The sequence below is a fragment of the Chelonoidis abingdonii genome, chromosome 4 (genome assembly GCF_003597395.2).
Source record: "Chelonoidis abingdonii isolate Lonesome George chromosome 4, CheloAbing_2.0, whole genome shotgun sequence".
Taxonomy (NCBI): domain Eukaryota; kingdom Metazoa; phylum Chordata; order Testudines; family Testudinidae; genus Chelonoidis; species Chelonoidis abingdonii.
Window position 1 is genome coordinate 62,737,776 of NC_133772.1, and position 23,585 is coordinate 62,761,360.

Genomic DNA, 23,585 nt, shown 5'->3' on the forward strand with positions numbered 1-23,585 from the left:
CTTGCTGATCAGCGAGAATGGGGGAAAGGCATAGAGAAACTGGCCTGACTAGGACAGGAGGAAGGCATCGGAGATAGCGCCCCATCCCAGCCCCCAGAGCAAAACTGGGGACAGCGACGGTTCTGCTGAGTCGTGAACAGGTCCACCTGGGGAGTCACCCACACTTGGAAAAGTCTGTGCATCACCTCTGGGTGGATGGACCACGTGTGCTGAGAGAAGAAGTCCCTGCTCAAGTCATCCGCCCGTGCATTCCAGGCGCATGGCAGATGGAAGGCCTGTAGGCAGATGTCGTGGGCTATACAAAAACCCCACAGCCTGAGGGCTTCACAGCAGAGGATCGGGCCCTGCCTTGCCTGTTGAGGTAAAACATCAAGGTCTTGTTGTCCGTGAGGACCCTGACCACCCGGCCCTCCAAGTGTGCCCGCCAGCCATACCACCCTGAGCTCCTTGACATTTATGTGGAGGGTCAGATCCCGAGCCAACCACAAACCGTGGGTCTGAACGTTCCCCACATGGGCCCCCCATCCCAGGTCCGATGCATTGGACACCAGTTCCAGCAACGGGGCCCTGCCACTGAACGGGACCCTTTGGAGCATGTTTCTCTGGGAGGACCACTACTGAAGAGAGGCGATCACTGGTTTGGGTACCGTGAGGACTTTGTCCATCCTGTCCCTGGCCTTAGAGAACTCCGAGGCTAACCAGAGCTGGAGGGGCCTCACCCTGAGTCTGGTGTGACGGACCACATACGTGCATGCTGACATATAACCCAGGAGCTGGAGGCATGCTCTGGCTGTTGTCATCGGAAACCTGACCGGGCCGATGAGCCCCTTCAGGGACTCAAACCTGCCCGGTGGGAGAGAGACTCTGGCCGATGAGGCGTCCAGGACCGCCCCGATAAACTCTATGCCAGGACTAATGTCGACTTGGTGTTGTTTACCAACAGGCCCAAAGTGGTGCACGTGGACAGAAGGAGCACCACGTGATCCCGCACCTGCGACCAGGAGCTGCCCTTGACTAACCAGTCTCATAGACTCATAGACTCATAGGTCAGAAGGGACCAATATGATCATCTAGTCTGACCTCCTGCACAAAACAGGCCACAGAACCCTACCCATCCACTTTTATAACAACCCCTAACCCATGACTATTGAAGTCCTCAAAATTGTGGTTTGAAGACCTCAAGCTGCAGAGAATCCACCAGCAAGTGACCCATGCCCCACGCTGCAGAGGAAGGCGAAAAACCTCCAGGGCCCCTGCCAATCCACCCTGGAGGAAAATTCCTTCCCGACCCCAAATAAGTCGTCTAGATAGGGGAAGATCTGGACCACTCGGCGTCTGAGGTAGGCTGCTACCACTGACCTACATTTTGTGAATACCCTGGGGGCAGCGGACAGGCCAAATGGGAGGACCGTAAATTGGTAGTGTTCCTGCCACACAACAAAATGGAGGAAGTGTCTGTGCCCCTTGAATATATGAATGTGGAAGTACGCGTTCTGCAGCTCGAGGGCGGCGTACCAGTCCCCGGAATCCAGGGAGGGGATGATGGAGGCCAGGGAGACCATGCGGAACTTGAGCTTCACCATGTACTGGTTCAGGCCTCGAAGGTCCAAGATGGGCCTGAGCCCCCTTTGGCCTTCGGGATCAAGAAATAGTGGGAGTAGTACCCCTTGCCTTTGAACTCCCCCGGGACTGCTTCCACTGGTCCTAGGGCCAGGAGTTTCCCCACCTCCTGCTTGAGCAGAGCCTCATGCAAAGGGTCCCCCAGGAGGGACGGGGGTGGAGGGTGGTTGGGCTGGGTGCAAGTAAACTAGAGGGTATAGCCCCAGGAGGTGGTGTTGAGGACCCATCGGTCCGAGGTCAGCTGCGACCACTCCGGGAGGAAAGCACACAACTGATTGGAGAAAGGAAGTTTTATTAAGGGTGGATCCCTGACGAGAACTGGCAGGGCACCCCCCGGTGTCCCATCAAAACTGCAATTTCCCTGCCTGCTTGCCCTTGGAGGACCCAGGTTGTGGGGCAGGCCAAGACTGCCTCTGTGGGCGCCTCTTATTGTCCCACAACTTCGTATAAGCAGTCTCATATTTTGGGTGGGTGGCCTGAGCGGGAGTCTGCTGTGGCTTGAACTTAGGTTTAGCTGGAGCCAGAATATAGAGAACCAGAGTCTGGAGTCGTGGGGGAGTCTTTCAGGCCATGCAGCTTTGTATCTGTTTGTTCCACAAATAGAGCTTTGCCGTCCAACGGGAGATCCTGCAGAGAGGTCTGAGCCTCGCTGGACAGTCCAGAGAGCAGGAGCCATGATGCTGTTCTGATGGACGCTGCGGAGGTCATGGGCTGCATGGCCGTGTCAGCTGCATCCGAAGCTGCTTGGAGGGTTGCCCTGGCAGCCGCTGTACACTCCTCCAGAAGCGCTTTGAACTCCTTTATGTCGTGCTCCTGGAGGGAGACCTCGAACTTGTGCAGGGAGCCCCACAGATTTAACTCATACAGGCCCAGGAGAGCCTGGTGGTTCGCCACCCATAACTGGAAGTTCGAGGATGAATACATTTTCCTTCCAAAAGAGGCCAGCCTCCGTGAATCTTTATTTTTCAGGGCGGGAGCTGGCTGGCCCTGCCACTCCCTGTGGTTGACCGACTTGACCACCAGGGAGCAGGGTGGGTGTATAAGTAATCATGTCCCTTGCTGGGTACAAAATACTTGCGTTCCACTCGCTTAGAGATGGGGGCCAATTATGCTGGTGTTTGCCACAGGGCATTTGAAATTTTTGCCATGCCTTCAAGGAGAGGCAAGGCAACCCTGCCTGATGCTGAGGAGGACAGCACATTAAATAGTGAGACCGAGAGCTCCTCCATCTCCTTTGCTTGGAGGTGGAGGCTTGATGCCACCCTTTTAAAGAGTTTTTGTTGGGCCCTAAAGTCCTCCTGTGGGACGGAGGGAGGGAGGGCCATAATTGCCTTATCCAGGGAGGGTGAGGAGGCTGGTGCGGTACTTCGAGTGTCCACCGGCACCAGAAGGTCCACCATCTGGTCGGTCTCTGGGCACAGTGCCAAGGACGTACGTCCCACTGACTCCTTCCTCGGAGGTCTGGAGAGGGAGGACGATGGTCCTTCTAAGGCTCTGGCCACCGAGCGAACCCCTATTTGGGGCTGTGTCAGGTGCCACGGTGCCCACTGGTACCATTGGGCTGGCCACTGCACCTGCTGTGGCACCGGCGGAACTGGTTGTTCGGCCTGACTGGCCTGGCACATTGATGGACTACTACGAAGGGAGGCTGGGCTGACACATGACCTGCCGCTGTCCGGACTGGGAAGAGCGGTGGTGCTGGGTGCGATGCCAACCACTGGACCGCGATCCCGACATGCAGAACTGGTATTGTTGGTAACAACTGCTCCGTGATCGGCTCTGACGGGCAGATCTGTGATGGTGGGACGCCAGCGATCAACGCCCAGGGCTGCAGAGGCGGTGCAGTGGCAGGGTCCTGGAGTGGGACGCCGAACGGGTATGACGTTGTCGTCTGTGCCGTGACCACGTGTGATAACCCCTCTGAGACGAGGACCTTTGGTGACACCTGCCTTGGTCCTGTCGGTGTTTGCTCCTCGAGGCTGAGTGGTGCCGAGAGTTTCAGTCAGACGGAAACCAAGCAGACAGTCTGGTGGGTGTCGAGGGCCATCCATGTGGACTTTGCCCTGAGTGGTCGCTGGGCGGCGAATGGTGTCAGGAATGCTCCCTCAACCAAGACTGGTACCAAGTCGTGGGCGAGTGCAGAAATTCCAGTGGTGGCTTGCATCTGGAGCACGGGGCTGACATCGGCGGTGCTCCTGGTACTGGCCTGGACATAACATCCCAGGCTGCCTGCAGGGCCTCTGGCATGCAGGGCATCTGGACATCTGGGGAGGCCTGCTCCAAATTGGCTGTGCTACTCCGTTCGACTTGAGTCGGTGGCATAGAGGCCGGTGGGGATCAAGGACTGCCCAACATGGGTCTAGCCTCTGTCCCGGGTTAACTCCAGTGCCGCGGCAAAGAAGGCCTCTTTTTAGCCTTCTTGGCTTGCCCCGTCGATGGGGAGCAGTGCCGACTAGCTGATGACGCCGAAGGGTTGCCGCGCACTGACACCCTGGTGCTGACTCAGAGTGGTGCGCCGGAGCCGGGGTCAGCGCTGGCTCCATCAGAATAGCCTTGGACCCCCATGTCCTTTTCTCTTTTGGTCCGAGGCTTAAATGACTTGCAAATCTTGCAGTGATCGCTGAGATGGATTTCCCCCAAACAGCACAGACAGTCCACGTGTGGCTCAGTCAATGGCACAGATAGCCTACAAGTGTCTCAGAACTTAAACCCTGGGGTGTGGGTCATGCCTCGGCCCGGGCACTCTAACTTAACTAAACTAACTAAACAACTAACTAACTACAGGTACCATACCCTGAACAAACAAGCACTTTTGGGGATGAGCTACAGAAAAGCTGTAGCAGAGCAATCCCAAAGCACCTTCACTGGCGGCAAGAAGGAACTGAGGGTGGGGGAAGCACACAGCGCCCCTTATACTGCACCATGGAGGCACCACTCCAGGAGTTGCTCGGGTGCTCCCCTACGGGTACTGCTGGGGAAAAACTTTTGGCACCGGTGGCACACACACCTATTGTGGAATACACATGAGCAATCATTCAAAGAACTGTATTCATATGCATTAACCTATTTCCCTAAATATTTACTATGCATTTACTTCATACAAACTTGTATTAAAACACTTAAAACTACTTTTCAGATTTTACAAATGACGATGATAATTTCTTAAAACTCTAAAGTAATTTAGGGTGAATTTTGCCTCTGTGCAGAGGGTCAGTGCAAGACCTATGCATATATTCATAGATTCCGAGGCCAGTAGGGATCATTGTGATTATCTAGTTTGACCTTCTATATAACACAGGCCATAAAACTTCCACAAAATAACTCCTTATGAACTAGAGAAGACCTTTTAGAAAACCATCCAATCTTGATTTAAAAATTGCCAGTGATGGACAATCCGCCGGGACCCTGGGTAAATTCTTCCAATGGTTAATTATGCTCACTGTTAAAAGAATTACATCTTATTTCCAGTCTGAATTTGTCTAGCTTCAACCTCCATATATTGGATCATGTTATACCTTTCTCTACTAGATTGTACAGCCCATTAACAAATATTTGTTCCTATGTAGATACATATAGACCAGTGGTGGGCAACCTGCGGCCAATGGGCCGAACATGGCCCGTCAGAGTAATCTGCTGGCAGGCGAAGAGACAGTTTTTTTTACATTGACCGTCCACAGGCACAGCTGCCCACAGCTCCCAGTGACCACGGTTTGCTGCTCCCGGCCAATGTAAACAAACTGTCTTGCGGCCTGCCAGCTTATTACCCTGACAGACCACAAGCGGCCTGTGGACAGGTTGCCCACCACTGTTATAGACTGTGATCAAGTCATCCCTTAACCTTCTCTTTGTTAAGCTAAATAGATTGAGCTTCTTTGGTCTATCACTACAAAGCATGTTTTCTAATCCTTTAATCATTCTGGTGGCTCTTTTCTGAACCTTCTCATTTATCAACCTTTTTGAACTGTGGATACCAGAATTCGACAGTACTCCAGTAGCAGTTACACCAGTGCCAAATAAAATGCTTATGAGCCTCTTAAATCTCACTTAAACATTAAGTTGAGGGTTTTAGTGGGATTTAAGTGGTGCATAAGCTTTGTGCTGGCCCTTCTCTGCGCAGGGTGGATTTCACCCATGATTTATGACAGAATCCATTAGGAAAACCTCTTTTGTAAAGATCTGGCTAGTTACACCCTCAAAATTACTGGACATTCAGTCAGAGATGAAACCACTAATAGCTAACTACAACTTGAGGGCAGCTGAATGACACTCAAGAAGATGGTGTCACCTTGAATATAATATGCGTGTGTGGGTGAGAGTGAGAGAATGCAGCTACTCGATCATCAGAAATGAAGAGTATCAGTTGAGAGAGGAAGTGAGGTTCAGCCACCATCTGCCTAAGTTTCTGTTTTCAGTCTCTGAGGCTAAAGTCTCTCCTAAACAAAACAAAAGAATGTACTCATACAGGGTTAAATGTTCAAAACACAGTGGCTCCACTATGTCTGCAAACTATGAACATGGATGCAGAAAATGGTAATCATTATCTGACCCAAAGCCAAGTGAAATCAACAGGTCTTTCTAATGATGTCAGTGTGGTTTGCATCAGACTTCATGTATGCAGGTAACTACCTCTTTGTGTGTACATTCTTTGCAGGTGCAATTAAACTGTAAAACTTTGGAAATTTATTCCTTATTTTCATAATAGTAACATTTAGTACATATTAACGTTTTACATTTTCAGAGCACTGGACAATATTAACAAATGAGTTCTCACATCTCTGTGAGATAGTTAACTACTCTATTATTATCTGGGAAAACAGAGATTTAAAGAGGATGAGTATACTTGCCCAAGGCTCAGCCCAAAGGGTTTCTGGCTTTGAACTCTTAGGCCATGTTCAGAAAGAGAGTTCAGAGAAGAGCCATGAGAATGATTAATGGATTGGGAAACTTGGCTTATAGTGATAGTCTAAAGAAGCTCAATCTATTTATCTTAACAAGCTGTCTGTAGTGTATATTATTAGTTTCTATGCTTGCAAGTTTGGCAATCTGTTTCAAAAAACGAATGTCTGCTCAACAGATTTTTTTTCACAAGAGCTCACAGCTGTATTAGTGTATATACCCTTCTATGCATATCTTCCCTTTTATAATAAGCTGCTCTCCTTTGGCACTAGACAGTAAAGTAATATTTCTCAGTGCCATTCTGTACACAGGCTGTTGATTCCATCGTGTTACTGATTTGTTTTTATTTGCACCCAACGGCCAAATACTCTGAAAAGCTAGTCTCGTTATTTAAAAATTGCCTTTCACAACTAGAACACTCATGACATTTCACTCTGAGATGCTAAGTTCTATACCAACTTTACATTTTCATTTATGTAGCAAATATCCTATAGTGAACATGCCAATTTGCAAATGCTTTGACTAAGGTTTTAAACAATAAAAAAATTCCTGTACTTTCTTTTAAACGTTGAGCTACTGGTCAAGTTGTAAATGTGGCACAGTTGAAATTGTCTTTCTATATCCCGGCTAACAAAATGAGTTTTGGAGAAGTGAGGTAACTTACAAACCTTTTCCCTTTCATTCATAAATATGACATCATAGCCAAGAGCTTTCCCTGAAATGTTAATTACAGTAACTCCTCACTTAACCTCATCCTGGTTAACGTTGTTTCATTGTTACATTGCTGATCAATTAGGGAACAAGCTTGTTTAAAGTTGTGTAATGCTCCCTTATAACGTTGTTTGGCAGCCGCCTGGTTTGTCTACTGCTTGTAGGAAGAGCAGCCCGTTGGAGCTAGCTGGTGGGAACTTGGAACCAGGGTGGACTGGCAGCCCCCCATCAGCTCCCTGCTCTCCAAAGTTCCCTGCGCGGCAGCCGCCCAGCAGGCTATCAATTGCCGGCAGTTCAGCTGTCCCTCTCCCCACTGCCATGTGCTGCTCCTGCCCTCTGCCTTGGAGCTGCTCCTGGGAGTCTCCTGCTTGCTGTGAAGGTGGGGGGGAGAAAAGGGAGCTAATGTCAGGGTGTCCCCCTCCCTGCCAACAATGCCAACGTGGCTAAACAATGGCATAAAAGAGGTGTTTAGAGACACAAAGACATCCTTTAAAAATTGGAAAATAGTGAGGAAAACAGAAAGGAATATATTTTCTGGCAAGTCGCATGTAAAAATATATTTATGTAAGTCAAAGAAGAATTTGAAGTGCAACTAGCAAAAGACAGAAACTAAGAACAAAATTTTTTCTAAGTACATCAGAAACAGGAAGATTGCCAAACAATCACTGGGGCCACTGGACGATCAAAATGTTAAAGGAGCACTTAAGAAAGAGAAAGCCATTGCAAAGAAGCTAAATGAATCCTTTGCCTTGGTGTTCATTGCAGGGGATATGAGCAAGATTCCCATACCTGAGCCTTTTAGCTGACAAATCTGAGGAAGTGTCTCAGATTGAGGCATCAAGAAAGGAGCTTTTGGAAAAAATTGATTAATCAAACAGTAATAAGTCACCAGGACCAGACCAAATGGTATTCACCCAGGAGTTTTGAAGGAGCTCAAATATGAAATTGCATAACTACTCATTGTTGTACGTAACCAATCACTTAAATAGGCATCTGTACCAGGTGACTGGAGGATAGCTAATGTGATGCCAATTTTTAAAAAAGACTCCAGAAGTGATCTTGGTAATTTTACAGGCTGGTAAGCCTCATTTCAGTAGGAGGCAAAATGGTTGAAACTATAGTAAAGAACAGAATTATCAGACACATAGATGAACACAGTATGTTGGGGAAAAGTCAACATGGCGTTTGTAAAGGGAAATCGTGCCTCATCGATTTATGAGAATTCTTTGAGGATATCAATAAACACATGGACAAGGGTGATCCAGTGGATACAGAGTATTTAGACTTTCAGGAAGGTCCCTCACCAAAGGCTCTTCAGACAAAGTAAGGACTCATGGGATAAGAGGGAAAGTCCTCTCAGGGATCAGTAAATGGTTAAAAGGCAGGAAACAAAGGGAAGGAATAAATGGCCAGTTTTCACAATAGAAGGCGATAAATAGCAGAGTTCTCTAAAGACCCATACTAGGACCAGTGCTGTTCAACATAATCATAAATGATCTGGAAAAAGGGGTAAAAAATAAGGTGACAAAGTTTGCTGACAACACAAAATTATTCAAGATAGTTAAGTCCAAAGCTGACTACAAAGAGTTGCAAAGGGAATCTCAAAAACTGGGTGACTGGGAAACAAAATGGCAGATGAAATTCAGTGTTGATAAATGCAAAATAATTCACATTGGAAAACATAATCCCAACAATCCATACAAAATGATGGGCTCTAAATTAGCTGTTACTGCTCAAGAAAGAAATTCTGGAGTCATCTTGGATAGGTCTCTGAAAATATTTGCTTAATGTGCAGCAGCAGTCAAAAAAGCTAAGAGAAAGTTAGGAATCATTAGGAAAGGGATATATAAGAAGACAGGAAATATAATGCCATTATAGAAATCCATTATACGCACATATCTGGAATACTTTGTACAGTTCTGGTTGCCCCATCTCAAAAACGAGATATTAGAATTGGAAAAAGTAGAGAGAAGAGCAACAAAAATGATTAGGGGAATGGAACAATTTCCATATGAGGAGAGAATAAAAAGACTGGGAGTTTTCTGATTGGAAAAGAGATTGAAGGGGATACGACAGAGTTCTATAAAACCATGAATGGCAAGGAAAAAGTGAATAAGAAAGTGTTATTTACCCCTTCACATACCACAAGAACCAGAGGTCACCCAATGAAATTAATAGGTAGCAGGTTTAAAACAGAACTTCTTCACACAACTCATAGTCAACCTGGGGAACTCGTTACTAGGGAATGTTGTGTAGGCCAAAAATATAACAGGGTCCAAAAAGAATTAGGTGAGTTCCTGGAGGATAGGTCCACCAATGGCTATTATCCAAGACAGTCAGGAATGCAATCACATGCTCTGGGTTTCCCTAAACCTCCTACTGCTAGAAGCTGGGACTGGGTGGTGGGGAACGGATCACCCAATAAATGGCCCTGTTCTGTTCCCTCCGACTACTCATGCAGTATGGCCGTTCTTATGTTCTGAACTTCAAGACGTTAATCTGTTTATTTTGTCAAAAAGAAGATTGAGAGGTGACTTGATTACATTCTACAGGTACCTTCACAGGGAGAAAATACCAAGATTAAAAGGCTCTTTAATCTAGCAGAAAAATGTATAATATGAAGCAATGGCAGGAAACTGAAGCCAGACAAATTCAAATTAAAAACAAGGCCCAAGTTTTGAACAGTAAAGATGATTAACCATTGGAACAAACCACTAAGAGCAGAAGTGGATTTTCCATCTCTTGGCTTCAGATCAAGGGCTTCTCTACACTTGAAAACATTACAGTGATAGAGCTGCACTGCTGCAACTGCAGTGCTTCAGTGTAAACACTACCTATGCTAATGGGAGGCGTTCTCCCATTGGTGTAGGCAATCTACTTGCCTGAGAAGCGTTAACTAGATTAATGGAAGAATTTTTCTGTTGACCAACTGCTGTCTACACACTGGGGATTAGGTCAGCATAACTATGTTGCTCAGGGATGTGGATTTTTCACACTCTTGAGCAACACAGCTATTGAGATGTAAGCTCCCAATGTAGACTAGCTCCAAGAATGGATGCCTTTCTGGAAGGTATGATTTAGTCAGGGGTAACTGGTATGATATACAGGACGTTACACAAAAATACCTAATTGTCCCTTCTGGCCATAAAAATCTATGAATCCATTAACTGTTTCCAAATCTATAGTTGATAAGATTAGCTCCTGAAAGCACTAACCTGTTACTTTACTGAAGCTGACCTGAAAATCCATAATAGACTTAGACAATTTTTCCTTGGGTATTAATACAGTAAGTATGCTTTTGAGCCAACATCTGGGGCTTGCTTTATTTATTGCTAAGTGCCAACGGTGCTCTGGTAGAGCTGTCTGGGTATGGAGCAGAGTATGTCTATCGCCCTTTTTAAAGCATCCTGTTGGAAGGGCGGCAGCTCCACTCTGACTCTAAAGTAGGGCTATGGCTTAATAATACAATTTATCAAAATTCAAAATGATCTGGACAAATTGGAGAAATGGTCTGAGGTAAACTGGATGAAGTTCAATAAAGACAAATGCAAAGTGCTCCACTTAGGAAGGAACAATCAGTTCCACACATACAGAATGGGAAGAGACTGTCCAGGAAGGAGTATGGCTAGAAAGAGATCTAGGGTCAAATAGTCGGACCAACAAGCTGAATAATAAGTTCAAACAGTGTGATACTACCTAGTTGCAAAAGAAGCAAACCCTGATATCTGTAGATGCATTAACAGGTTGGTTGTAAAGCAAGACACGAGAAGATCATTCTCAACCGCTCTACTCTGCACTGGTTAGGCCTCAACTGGAGTATTTGTATCCAGTTCTGGGCAACCACATTTCAAAGAAAAAGGTGGAGAAATTGGAGAGGGTCCCAGAGAAGAGCAAACAAGAATGATTAAAGGTCATGAGAAACATGAGCTATGAAGGAAGGCTGAAAAGAATTGGGTTTGTTTAGTTTGGAAAAAGAGAAGACGAGAGGGACAATGAATAGCAGTCTTATCTAGGTATCTACAACGGCGGTCATCAGGAGGAGGGAGAAACTGTTCACCTTAGCCTGCTAATGATAGAAAAGAAGCAATGGGCCTTAAACTGCAGGCAAGGGAGATGGAGGCATGGACATGAGGAACAAAGTTCTTAATAACTGTCACGGTAGTTAAACACTGGAATAAATTGCCTAGGGAGGTTGTGGAATCTGCATCTCTGGAGATATTTAAGAGTAGGTTAGATAAATGTCTATCAGGGCTGGTCTACACAGTATTTGGTCCTGCCATGAGTGCAGGGGACTGGACTCGATGACCTCTTGCGGTCCCTTCCAGTCCTAGAGTCTATGAATCTATGAAATCTCTAACTCTTGTAGTTCCTAAAGTATCTGCTGCTAAAATCATGTCAGAACTGAAACGGAGTGGAAAGCAATATAGTAATCGGAATGATGTGATTTTAAAGCAGGGGTGGGCAAACTTTTTGGCTCGAGGGCCACATCTGGGAATAGAAATTGTATGATGGGCCTTGAATACTCACAAAATTGGGGTTTGAGTGTGGGAGGGGGTGAGGGATCCAGGGTGGGGCCAGAAATGAGGAGTTCAGGATACGGGATGGGGCTCCGGATTGAAGGTTGGGGGGGGGGATGAGGACTCTGGTTTGGGATGTGGGCTCTGGGGATGAAAAGTTTGAGGTGTAGGAGGTTGCTCCGGGCTGGGACTGAGGGGTTTGGAGGGTGGGAGGGGGATCAGGGCTGGGGCAGGGGGTGGGGTGCAGGAAGGGGTGCAAACTCCGGCTGGGGGTGTGGGCTCTGGTATGAGGCTGGGGAGTTTGGGGTGCAGGAGAGTGCTCCAAGCTGGGATTGAGGGGTTCAGAGTGCAGGAGGGAGATCAGGGCTGCAGGGTTTGGGGTGTGGGGGGTTGATGGGGTGCAGGTTCTGGGCATCGCTTAGCTCAAATGGCTCCAAGAAGCAGCGGCATGTCCCTTCTCTGGCTCCTACATGGAGGCTGACCCGTCCACAGGCACTGCTCCTGCAGCTCCCATTGGTTCTGGTCAATGGGATATGTGGGGGTGGCGCTTGGAGCAGGGGCAGAGTGCAGAGCAGAGCCCCCTGGCTGTGTAGGAGCCGGGGGAAGGGCATACCACTGATTTCAGGAGCCATGTGGAGCGACCCCCAATCCTGCTCCCCGGCTGGAGCGCCAGAGTGGGGCAAGCCCTAGCCCCCGCTCCCCAGGGGGAGCTTGAGGGCTGGATTAAAATGGCTGGTGGGCCGTAGTTTGCCCACCCCTGTTTTAAAGTCTGATGTCTTGTGAATGGCCAAGAATAGAAACATTTGCCAGTACAAAAGCTTTTAAGGGGAGAAAATATTTACAAGCACTGAGTGAGGTTTTCAAAGCTGAGCAGAGGATTCAGCTACACAGCTCCCATTAAATAATTAAAGGTTCACTCTCCTAGTCAGCTTTGAAAATTTCAACCACTGTTCCTACCGGTCTGGTGAGCAAAAAGAAAAACAACAATTCCTGCTGAAAACACATTACCTTAAATCGAAAAATCACCCAAGTAAAGGTTTTTTTTTAAAAAAACTTCAATGTAGCTACTATCCTATTACAGGATACCAACCATATTCTTTTTTTTTTTTTTTTAAATTGAAACAGTAGGTAAAACACTTTAAAAAGATGTTATATCTGACTTTCAGCTAGACCAATGTTCAGCATTCCACACACAGCGGGTTCACTTAAGAAGTTGCTGTTGGCTTGACAGAGATTTCTTGTTCCAGCAGTATTCCCCATTTTAAGTGCAAGGAACCTCTCTCAAACTGGTGGAATCTTTCAAAATAAAAGAAACTTTTTAAGTCTGGCCACTGTAAATATTATATTTGATAGAGGAAATAACATCTTTTTACATGTCTACAGTGGTTGCCTACTGTAGTCACATGATTTAGTTATCTAAGGAAATTGGTAAGTTTTTGAAGGAGACCAACATATTGGATAAAAACTTTAGGTAAGTGTATAGATCTGGATATTTTGCTCCCGTTTTATCCCTGTTAACACATTTTCCTTTGGCAAATCCAATAAGAGGAGACCAGTAGCTGTTTCAGAGAAAATACTCCTTTCTGGTTGACCACTAGTAAGTGCTGATGGCTGGAGTAATTCATATGCTCTTATTGGGCCAAAGGCCAAGTAATAAGAGTGTTTTCTCAGCCAGACTATCCTTAATAGAATGATGCCTTATTTGGCTCACAGGCATCTTTCTGAAATACAGTGAAATTTGGATGGGCCATACATTTTAAATCTAGTTCCTGTTTCAGAAAGACTGCAAGGTTAATCACTTTAGGTTGGTTTAAAATTTTAAAAAGGCAAATACAATACATTTAGTATATTTATCCCAGTTACTGGCGTTTTATATAGGGAGTCAAATTCTTTCCTGTTGCATTCATGCACCCTGCTGATTTCAAAGCTGATGCATCCATGTGGCTGAAAGCAGAACTTGCCCCAGAAATGGAGCTCAGGCTACGTCTTCACTACCCGCCGTATCGGCAGGTAGCAATCGATTTCTTGGGGATCGACATATCGCGTCTCATCTAGACGTGATATATTGATCCCTGAACGAGCTCCTATCAATCCCGGAACTCCACCAACCCGAACGGTGGTAGCGGAGTCGACATGGGGAGCTGCGGACATCGATTCTGCGCCGTGAGGACGGTAGGTAATTCGATCTAAGATACTTCGACTTCAGCTACGTTATTCACGTAGCTGAAGTTGCGTATTTTAGATCGATTTCCCCCCATAGTGTAGACCAGCCATCAGTAGCCAAGTGGACATAAAAAAATGACAGAATGGAAATTAAATCAGAAGGAACTTATCCAGTGCCAGAAATAAGCTACAGGATCATGAAGGCTATTTTTCTGGCTTTCAGAACTTTTTCAGTAAACTTGAATGATGGTAGCATCCCAAATAATTTATTTTTCTATGACAGTCAATGATTGAGCTATTTTAGCCTAATAAAATGAAGATTCATTGGCCTTATTTAAGCATTTCTTTACTTGGCTGAGACTTTCATTGCTTCTCTTCATTAACAATAAGCAAAATAATGGGAAAAAAAGGATCTTCTCTTCTCTTCCCTCCCTCCCAAATTAACATTTCAGATAAACATATTTTCCCCATTATCACTTCGCTGTGCCTATCACTCTTGCCAGCCCTGCATATGCCAACATGACTTGAATGTGGCCTCATACATAAACGTTATAAGAGGGAAGTAAATCTTTGCTTCTCTGTTCTAATGTGGAAGGAATGTTGGCTTTCCAGCCAAAGTTTGGATTTTGTCTTCTCCTATTTATTTTAAATCTTTTTAGACAAAGAAGACGACATTCACTGTTGCACTCATATTGTTAACTTTTGAACTGAGGTGCTTAAAATAAAAATACATGTTTAGCTGGAATTTGCATCATTTGAATCAGGGAAAAAAGCCTGGCTAGGAGCCCCTGGATGTCCTGGTTTTAGTGGCTATGCAGACCCCAACGTATAAGATACAATTGGCAAAACAGGACAGAAATACAGATGGTAACATTTAAATGCTATGGATTTGTGATTTTTTTCATAAGTCATTGAAGAATACGTGCAAATCAGAATTCTGAAAATTATTCTCCAAGATGGATGGGTGACAGAGCAAGAATGTTGAGCTCAGTGAGACATTAGCTAATAGCATTCAAGTAGAGTCTAGCAGGGATCAGTTCAGGGTCTGTTCAATATCTTCATAGATCATCAGGGTTGTAGAGGACCTCAGGAGGTCATCTAATCCAACCCCCTGCTTAAAGCAGGACCAATCCCCAGACATATTTTTGCCCCAGATCTCTAAATGGCCCCCTCAAGGATTGAACTCACAACCCTGGGTTTAGCAGGCCAATGCTCAAACCACTGAGCTATCCCTCCCCTGTGAAGGTTGCTACAAGGAAGACAGAGAAAAAATGTTCTCTAACTTCTGAGGCTAGGACCAGAAGCAATGGGCTTAAATAGCAACAAGGGCAGTTTAGGTTGGACATTAGGAAAAACTTCCTGTCAGAGTGGTTAAGCACTGAAATAAATTGCCTAGGGAGGTTGCAGAGATTTTAAAGAGCAGGTGAGTCAAACGCCTGTCAGGGATGATCTAGATAATACTTAGTTGAGCCTTGAGAGCAGGGAACTGCACTAGAAGACCTCTCAAGGCTCCCTCCAGTCCTACGATTCTATGATTGTTACCCTTCTCGCAGATAATTAGGAAGTTGGAGATTTAGGGCCCTAATTCATTAAATCAATAGGACTTAAAGGTCGGCACACACTTATGTGCCTTACTGTTTGTGACACTTTGAAATGAACCCTAACCTTTAGAAGAAGAAAGTCTGCTAGTGAAACACTTGGAAAAAGCCATGGAAAGCCATCAGCGCAGGGCTTCTGCTTTGTTGATAGAGGGCGGCTCTGAAATGGGCATACAAGGTGATCTGCACCCGATGTGCATGGTGGAATTGGGCCCTGCACTGGTCCGGCATGGCCCACTGTGGAAAAGTGGTTGGGGACAGACCAGGGATGTGACGACTGGTGTCTATCTGACATCCAGATCCTCTAGAGTCTAGTTCATGAGCTCTCAATTGTGTGGTTGCAAACAGGTGTCACGCTACTCTTCCTATATTGCTAAATGGGAGGGAGATCCTGGCTAGATGGGAGGGGAGAACTGGTGTGTATGCTGATATGGAAAGGGTTTAGAACCACTGTGGCCTAGTCAGCCTTGAAAAATGTATTTTAAATATCTACAGTGTAACCCTCATTTCAGCACATTCTGAGCTGATGGACTCTTCTGAACAGAGCTTTCATTTAAAGGTGGTGAAGTGGTTACATAAAACTGATATGAAAGACAATCATCTCACTTCAACCTCCTCTGTTTCCATGACTAGAAACGGGTTTGACATACAAAGTTTGAACGCAAATGCTAATCCAAAGTTAAGGTATTTGGATCCAGGGTATTTGATCAGGCACATCTCTATCCATGGCTCACTATCTTGTTGATTGATTTGTTTTCAATTCTGTAATTCTCTTTTCTTTTTTTATTACAATCACCGTTGTTATCATAGTTTGCTCCTGGGTACCATGGTATTTGTCATATATCCTGTCTGGCATGGCAAAGCAATCCATATACACAGAGTGTTATGGGGGATGACATTTTCTAATGTGAAGCCAAGAATAATTCTGATCCAGCTACAATAAATTAATCCCCACGAAGAGTCCTACATCTTGAAGTATAACATATCAAAGGTGATTACATTGCTGTCAGAACTAGAAAATCTGAAAAACTAGCTCACCCATAAAATGTGAGACGCAGGAATCCAATCCGTTTGCCAAGTTTAACCAACTCCCCCTGTCCAGTGGCAGCTCCTGTTAACAGTACAATTCCTACTTTTTTAAGGGTGGAAAGCCACTTGTATGCACTTTCATCACTGTGTAAGACTTCTTCAAAAGACATATTTGGGAGCTGCAGATCTGAACCCCAATATTTACATTCTGTAAGACAAAAAATATTGAAGCAAACTTTTAGTTATTATCTTTATTATTTCTTATTTGTATTACTGTAGTTATTTCCATGTTCAAGGTTAGGACATATTCACAATATTAAACTATTTTAACGTAATGCTTTGCTTTTGTGTGTTTCCGAATATGGCCCCAGTTCTGCAATTAAATTTGCATGACAGGGCCATGTGGAGACTTTGGTATGTACATATCACAAATAAACAGTTTTCTAGAAGTAAAATACATCAAATAAATGACATTTTAAACCATGTATGATCTGAAAGGAATATTGTACTGCAAAACATAAAGCAGAAGTGCCTCTCTCTCTCTCTGAATATATGGACCATAAGAGTGAAAACTATAATATTCAGTTTCTGTAATAAAAACAATGAGCAGTACTTGTGGCACCTCAGAGATTAACAAATTTATTTGGGCATAAGCTTTTGTGGGCTAAAACACACTTCATCAGATGCATGGAATGGAAAATACAAGATATATATACATAGTACATGAAAAGATGGGGTTGCTTTACCAGTTCTAATGAATTTATCCTCACCCAAAACTATTTTACATTTGGGGACAATATATACCTTCAAGTCAGCGGCACTGCTATGGGTACCCTCATGGCCCCACAGTATGTCAACGTTTTTATGGCTGACTTAGAAAAACACTTCCTCAGCTCTCGTCCCCTACTCTACTTGTGCTACACTGATGACATCTTCATCATCTGGACCCAAGGGAAAGAAGCCCTTGAGGAATTCCACCAGGATTTCAACAATTTCCATCCCGCCATCAACCAGTCAAGCTCTAAGATACAACTGCATTTGATCCAATCCCTCAGACACCTACAGGATCTCTATCAAGCATTGTTAAAACTATAATACCCACCTGCTGAAGTGAATAAACAGATTGACAGAATCAGAAGAGTACCCAGAAGTCACCTACTATAGGATAGGCCCAACAAAGAAAATAACTGAACACCACTAGCTGTTACCTTCAGCCCCCAACTAAAACCTCTCCAGGGTATCGTCAAGGATCTACAACCTATCCTGAAGGATGATCCCTCACACTCATAGACCTTGGGAGACAGGCCAGTCCTCGCTTATAGACAGCTTCCTACTGTATTTTCCACTCTATGCATCTGATGAAGTGGGTTTTAGCCCACAAAAGCTTATGCCTAAATATATTTAACACTATTTCACATATATGTTATTTTGATAATTTAGGCCTAAGATGCTAAGTAACCTTAAGATAATTAGAATATGGAGAACACCCAATACTTAGCAATGATTCAGTGAAGAAAAAGAATTTACATTCTGGCCACTGTCATGAAAAATGATTTCTAAAAGATGTTAGTTCGCATTGGGCCTATAATAAAATAAATAAAATAATATACCTGTATATTATTAGACTGTATACCAGCCGGAAAGAAGGCGGGTGGGGCTTGGTGAGCATCAAAGCCACTGTCCTGGATGAAACCCGGAACATCCAGGAGTACATCAGTAAGATGGCCCCCAAAGATGAGCTGCTGAGAGAATGCCTGAGGCAGCAGCAGACATGGGAGGAAGACCAAGCAGAAGAAGTGCCATGGCAAGACAAGACCCTGCATGGGATGTACCATCGACAGATAGCTGAGGTGGCTGACATTGGGAAATCCTACCAGTGGCTGGAAAGGGCTGGACTAAAAGACAGCACTGAGGCACTGATCATAGCAGCACAGGAACAGGCACTGAGCACCAGATCCATTGAAGCAGGGGTCTACCACACTAGAGAGGACCCAAGGTGCAGACTGTGCAGAGAGGCCTCAGAGACAGTCCAACACATAGTGGCAGGGTGTAAGATGCAGGCAGGAACAGCATACACTGAACGGCACAACCAAGTGGCTGGCATTGTGTACAGGAACATCTGCACAGCGTATGGGCTAGACCCTCCCAAGACCAGATGGGAGATTCCACAGAAGGTTGTGGAGAATAGCAGGGCTAAGATTCTGTGGGACTTCCAGATCCAGACGGACAGGCAGGTACTGGCCAATCAACCAGACATCGTGGTAATAGACAAGGAGCAGAAGACAGCGGTGGTGATAGATATAGCAGTGCCAAGTGACAGCAACATCAGGAAGAAGGAATATGAGAAGCTGGAGAAGTACCAGGGCCTGAAAGAGGAACTAGAGAGGATGTGGAAAGTGAAGGCCAAAGTGGTCCCAGTGGTGGTAGGAGCCCTCGGGGCTGTGACTCCTAAGCTGGGTGAGTGGCTCCAACAGATCCCAGGAACAACATCAGAGCTCTCTGTCCAGAAGAGTGCAGTGCTAGGAACAGCTAAGATACTGCGCAGAACCCTCAAACTCCCAGGCCTCTGGTAGAGGACCCGAGGTTGAGGAAGACACATACCACCCATAGGGGTGAGAGGGGAATTTATATATATATAAAATACTGTTGCCTAAAAAGGATGGTTATTTTCTAGAATCTGAGAAGATATTGCAAACAATAGAGAACAAACAAAATTATGAAATGTAATTAAGTACTGATAACACCTTTAAACATTATTTTAATATTGTGCATTCCTGCTTTTTAAAAGTTTTCAGTTTTTTTTAGCAAGGGAATTTTACCCATTATAACTTCATTTTTGAGTACTTTTACAAGGAAAAATCCTGTAGGTAAAAAGCTGTAGCTAAATGACATGAAATTAAATAAAAATGGGGTGATATCAGCCCCTAGAAATGTTTGGATTTTTAACCATCACCTCTCATTTAGAGCTACAAACAGTGGCTACTATTTATGAACACATTACCATGTTACAATATCTGAGGCACTGTACTTATCTCTCCTTCACAGTCTGAGGAAAAAAGGACTCCTATTGACTTCAGTGAGCTTTAGTTCAGGTTCCAATTGCTGTATCTAGATAATTCACTGTAGTAACGGATAGTAAATACTGACTTTTTAATAGCAATCACTGTTCCTGCAGAGCAACAGCGTCTGTAGTTTTCCAAGTTATACGTTTGGACTAGTATCCTCAGTTACACACAACACTCTCCATTTCTCTTTGTTGCCCCCTCTTTATTTTTAAATACTTCCTGGATTTTAAATGGAGAAGCTAAACCAGCCTCTGATTTGTCACCAAATTGCTGTAGATGAGATTTCTGCGAACCCTAGGCTTCATCCACCCTGGTGCATTCAATGACTTTCCAGTTATGTGGAGAAGTATAAGTGAGGGTAATGGGCGTGCACCAATGGGACACGGTGGATTCCTCTCTAGCCACAAGACTGTAGAAAATGTAGGTATATTATATTTTTACTAATAAATGTACATACATATTTTTAATATAGCATTTTACAAGCACAGAGAAAGACATGCTCCTTGCCTCAAAGAGCTTTTATTAAAGAGCCAAATTGTGGCTGTCCCCTTTGGGTGCATTAGTGGGGGCAGAGAACACAGGGAGTTGTTTCCCCTCCGTCTCCAAGCAGAAGGCAGCCGGAATGCTGAAGTATGTGCTCTTGAGTGGGAGACTACTGTTGATAGCAGCACTGTGCACTCCAAAAGTAACATGATCAGGTGAGCTGTCTGGAGGGGGCCTGGGCAATGTTTTTTTCAAGGCAAAGTACGTGCCACTTCTGAGAGTGCTCCCATAAACATTCTGCAGAACATCTCCCGTCATTATCACTCTGGAACTACAACTCCATCACTGAAGGATTAAGACTAAATGCAGCCCTGATCCAACCTAACCCTTCCCGCCCCAAAGAAAAACAGAGGGCCCGTTACAATAAATCAAAGCCTTCCCTGCCCCTCCCCAAAAAACCCTCAGCTTGTTTCCCATGCATTTCTATTTGATTCAGATAAATAAACTTTTTATAATCTGAAAATCTCTTCACCAGAGTACAAACATAGAAAACAGGCACATCTCCACTTCTGTTCTGGTGCAAGGCCAAGCACAATGCAATCCTTGTGTTGAGGGAGGGTAGCTACTGCACTGGCCTCTTCAAAATGGGCTCAGGAAGGGATGGGCCATTGCCATGCTGCCCCCTTTGCATCAACAACGTTGGAGGGTGTGGGAGGGTGCACAGCACATGCTAAAGAACATTGGCCCTCCGAGTGCAGGGAAAGAATGGCTGCTAAGCCATTGTGCCTGGGCACTTTGCTTGCCTGGAACTCCACTGGGTTGGACAGACTCTGCATCATGTCCATCCCAGAGCTGTGTCTTAAAGACACAATCAGTCCTTGCGTATTTATATACGACATACATGCTATAAAACATGAGCGAGGGATTCTGTTTTGCTCCGCCCATGGAACTTGAATGTACCGGTCATTGATATTACCCCAGTAGTGAGGCCACACACACAGCAGCTCTGACGTCTAAGGGGAAGTTTTTGCTTAAGCAAGGGAGAGCAGGACAATCATATCTATGTGTCATATTATTCCATATTTCAGAGGAAAGTAAACCCATAACTTCCCAATTTTTCAAGGAGATACATAGGTTTTAGTTATCCAATGGGACAAATATGGCCAAATGCTATGTCCCCCTGAAAATTAAGGGTTATTTGCTAATATGCTTTCATATAGTTTCAGCAGCCCAAATGCTCCTAAATCTAGCATGGATATTCTAAGGATGCCTTAAGCCTATAGTCTGAGCCAGCAACTCGGTAATGGTTGCTGATTTCCATGTTTAACAATACTGTTTTCTTTACCCCTTACTGAGTCTTAAAGCAACACATTTATTTGAGTTGGAGAGTTCAGGAACAGATAAGCTTCCTAATACGGAGAGATATATGGGTCCCAGGGGAATGCTGCGTTCAAAATGAATTAAAAGTACATTAATGGACTGTAACTAGAAGAAAACACTCCTGGGCTCTTCATTGGTTTCTTTCTTTTCTTCGTGTTTCCCTGAGGTGGAATGTTTTCTGCATTCAGACAATATGTTCTGATGCCAGTTCAAAAAAAAAAGATTTACAAAAAGCCAGATAGAAATTTATAGTTGGAAAAGAAACTACAAATTATATAGTTCTGTTGTATTAGGGTAGATTTTTCACAAGTGACGAAGAAATACACAAATCACAAGAGACAAGGCTTTGCATGAGACATAATATCTAAGTCAGCATTTCATCATGGGAAACTTTATAAAGTTTGACTATAGTTATTTTCAATTCAAGATCACTGTAAGACATACTGCAAATTTTGGGCTAGACTGTGCATTCAAAGACAGAGCTAAGTAGTGGGGGATACTCTGAGCAGCAGTTCCTGGAGTCATTCTGCTTACAGCGGATAAAGACAGACAGTAAGCCTCCAGGAGGGCTTTAGGAGAACATTCAGAAATGGTGATTACTATAGCACTTAAAGCCATGGTCTTGCACCCATTAATGTCCGTGCAAGTTGTACTACTGACTTCAGTGCATGCAAAATCAGACCCCAAAATAATGCAACATAGAATCCGTCCGCCACTGACCTTGGACAGACAGCCAATGCAGAAGATAGATGAGGACATGGCAATGTCCCCCCGCAGACTAGCTTTTGGGATGTCTTGCTTCACGGCTGACTACGCCTCTCCTGTGCCTGGGGGTCAGGCAGTGAGAGAATCTAAATCAGGAGTCTCAAACTCAAATGACCAGCAGGGCCACATGAGGCCTAGTTCATTGGTCTGAGGGCCGCATCACTGACATACCCTCCTCGCTACCCCTGGCCCTGCCCCCACTCCACCCCTTCCATGAGGCCCCGCCTCTTCCCAACCCTTCCCAGCCTCCCATTCCAACCCCTTCCCTGAAGTGCCCACCCCAACTTCGCTCCCTCGCTGCCCCCAGAGGGGGCATGAGGGGTGTGGCGGGGGCTCAGGGCAGGGAGTTGAGGTGCAGCGGGGGGTTGGGGTGCAGGCAGAGGGCTCAGGGTGCAGAAGGGGTGTGGGATGCAGCAGGGGGCTCAGGGCAGGGGGTTGGGGTGTGGGGTGCAGCAGGGGGCTCGGGGCAGGGAGTTGAGGTGCAGCAGGGGGTTGGGGTGCAGGCAGAGGGCTCAGGGTGCAGAAGGGGTGTGGGATGCAGCAGGGGGCTCAGGGCAGGGGGTGGGGGTGTGGGGTGCACCAGGGGGCCCAGGGCAGGGAGTTGGGATGCAGGAGGGGTGTGGGATGTGAGGGGGGGTCAGGGCAGGGGGTTGGGGTGCAGTAGGGGGCTCAGGGCATGGGGTTGGGGTGTGGAGTGCAGTAGGGGGTTGAGGTGCAGGCAGGGGGCTCAGGGCAGGAAGTTGGGGGGCGGGGTGCAGGAGGGCTTCGGGCTCCAGGGTGGCAGCGGCACACACCGGGGCCAGGGTAGGCTGGCGGACCCCGACCCCGGCCCCAGCTCCGCTCCGCTCCAGGAAGTAGCTGGAACCATTTCCCTGTGGCCCCTGGGGGAGGGGGATGCAGGGCTCCACACGCTGCTTGCTGTGCCTCCAGGTACCTCTCCCGAAGCTCTCATTGGTCGTGATTCCCTGTTCCTAGCCAATGGGAGCTGTGGGGGAGGGGGGAAGAGGGGTGTGTGCCTGGAAGCCAGGGTAACACATGGACGTAGCCCTCTGCTTCTCCCCGCCCCCCTGCCTCCTGGGCTTCCAGGACGTGATGCCAGCTGCTTCAGGAGGCAGCACGGGGCTTGAGGGGGCAATCCTGCGGCTGTAGTTTACCCATCCCTGGCCTAGAGGTAGGCCCGGGGGGTGGGGGTGGGCCGCAGGAAATAGCCCCATGGGCCACGTGTTTGAGACCTCTGATCTAAATTCTGGCTGCCCCTGCACCCTCCCTCCTCTAGTATGAGCCCATACAAGTGCAGCCAGAGTCTGGACCATTATTTAGGACAAAAATGTGGAAATGTAGGACAGCCCTTCTCCCTC

The 23,585-nt window shown here is 45.9% G+C and overlaps 1 protein-coding gene across 2 annotated transcripts in view; it reads right to left on the reverse strand.

The window, feature by feature from the left end:
* The window catches only part of BBOX1 (gamma-butyrobetaine hydroxylase 1), a 100,269-nt gene that overhangs the window by 19,234 nt on the left and 57,450 nt on the right, over positions 1-23,585 (reverse strand). For both annotated transcript variants that reach the window (XM_032770858.2, XM_032770857.2), the window contains exon 4: positions 16,544-16,742. In XM_032770858.2, the coding sequence (XP_032626749.1) occupies positions 16,544-16,742 (199 nt within the window). The remainder of the gene's footprint in view (positions 1-16,543; positions 16,743-23,585) is intronic.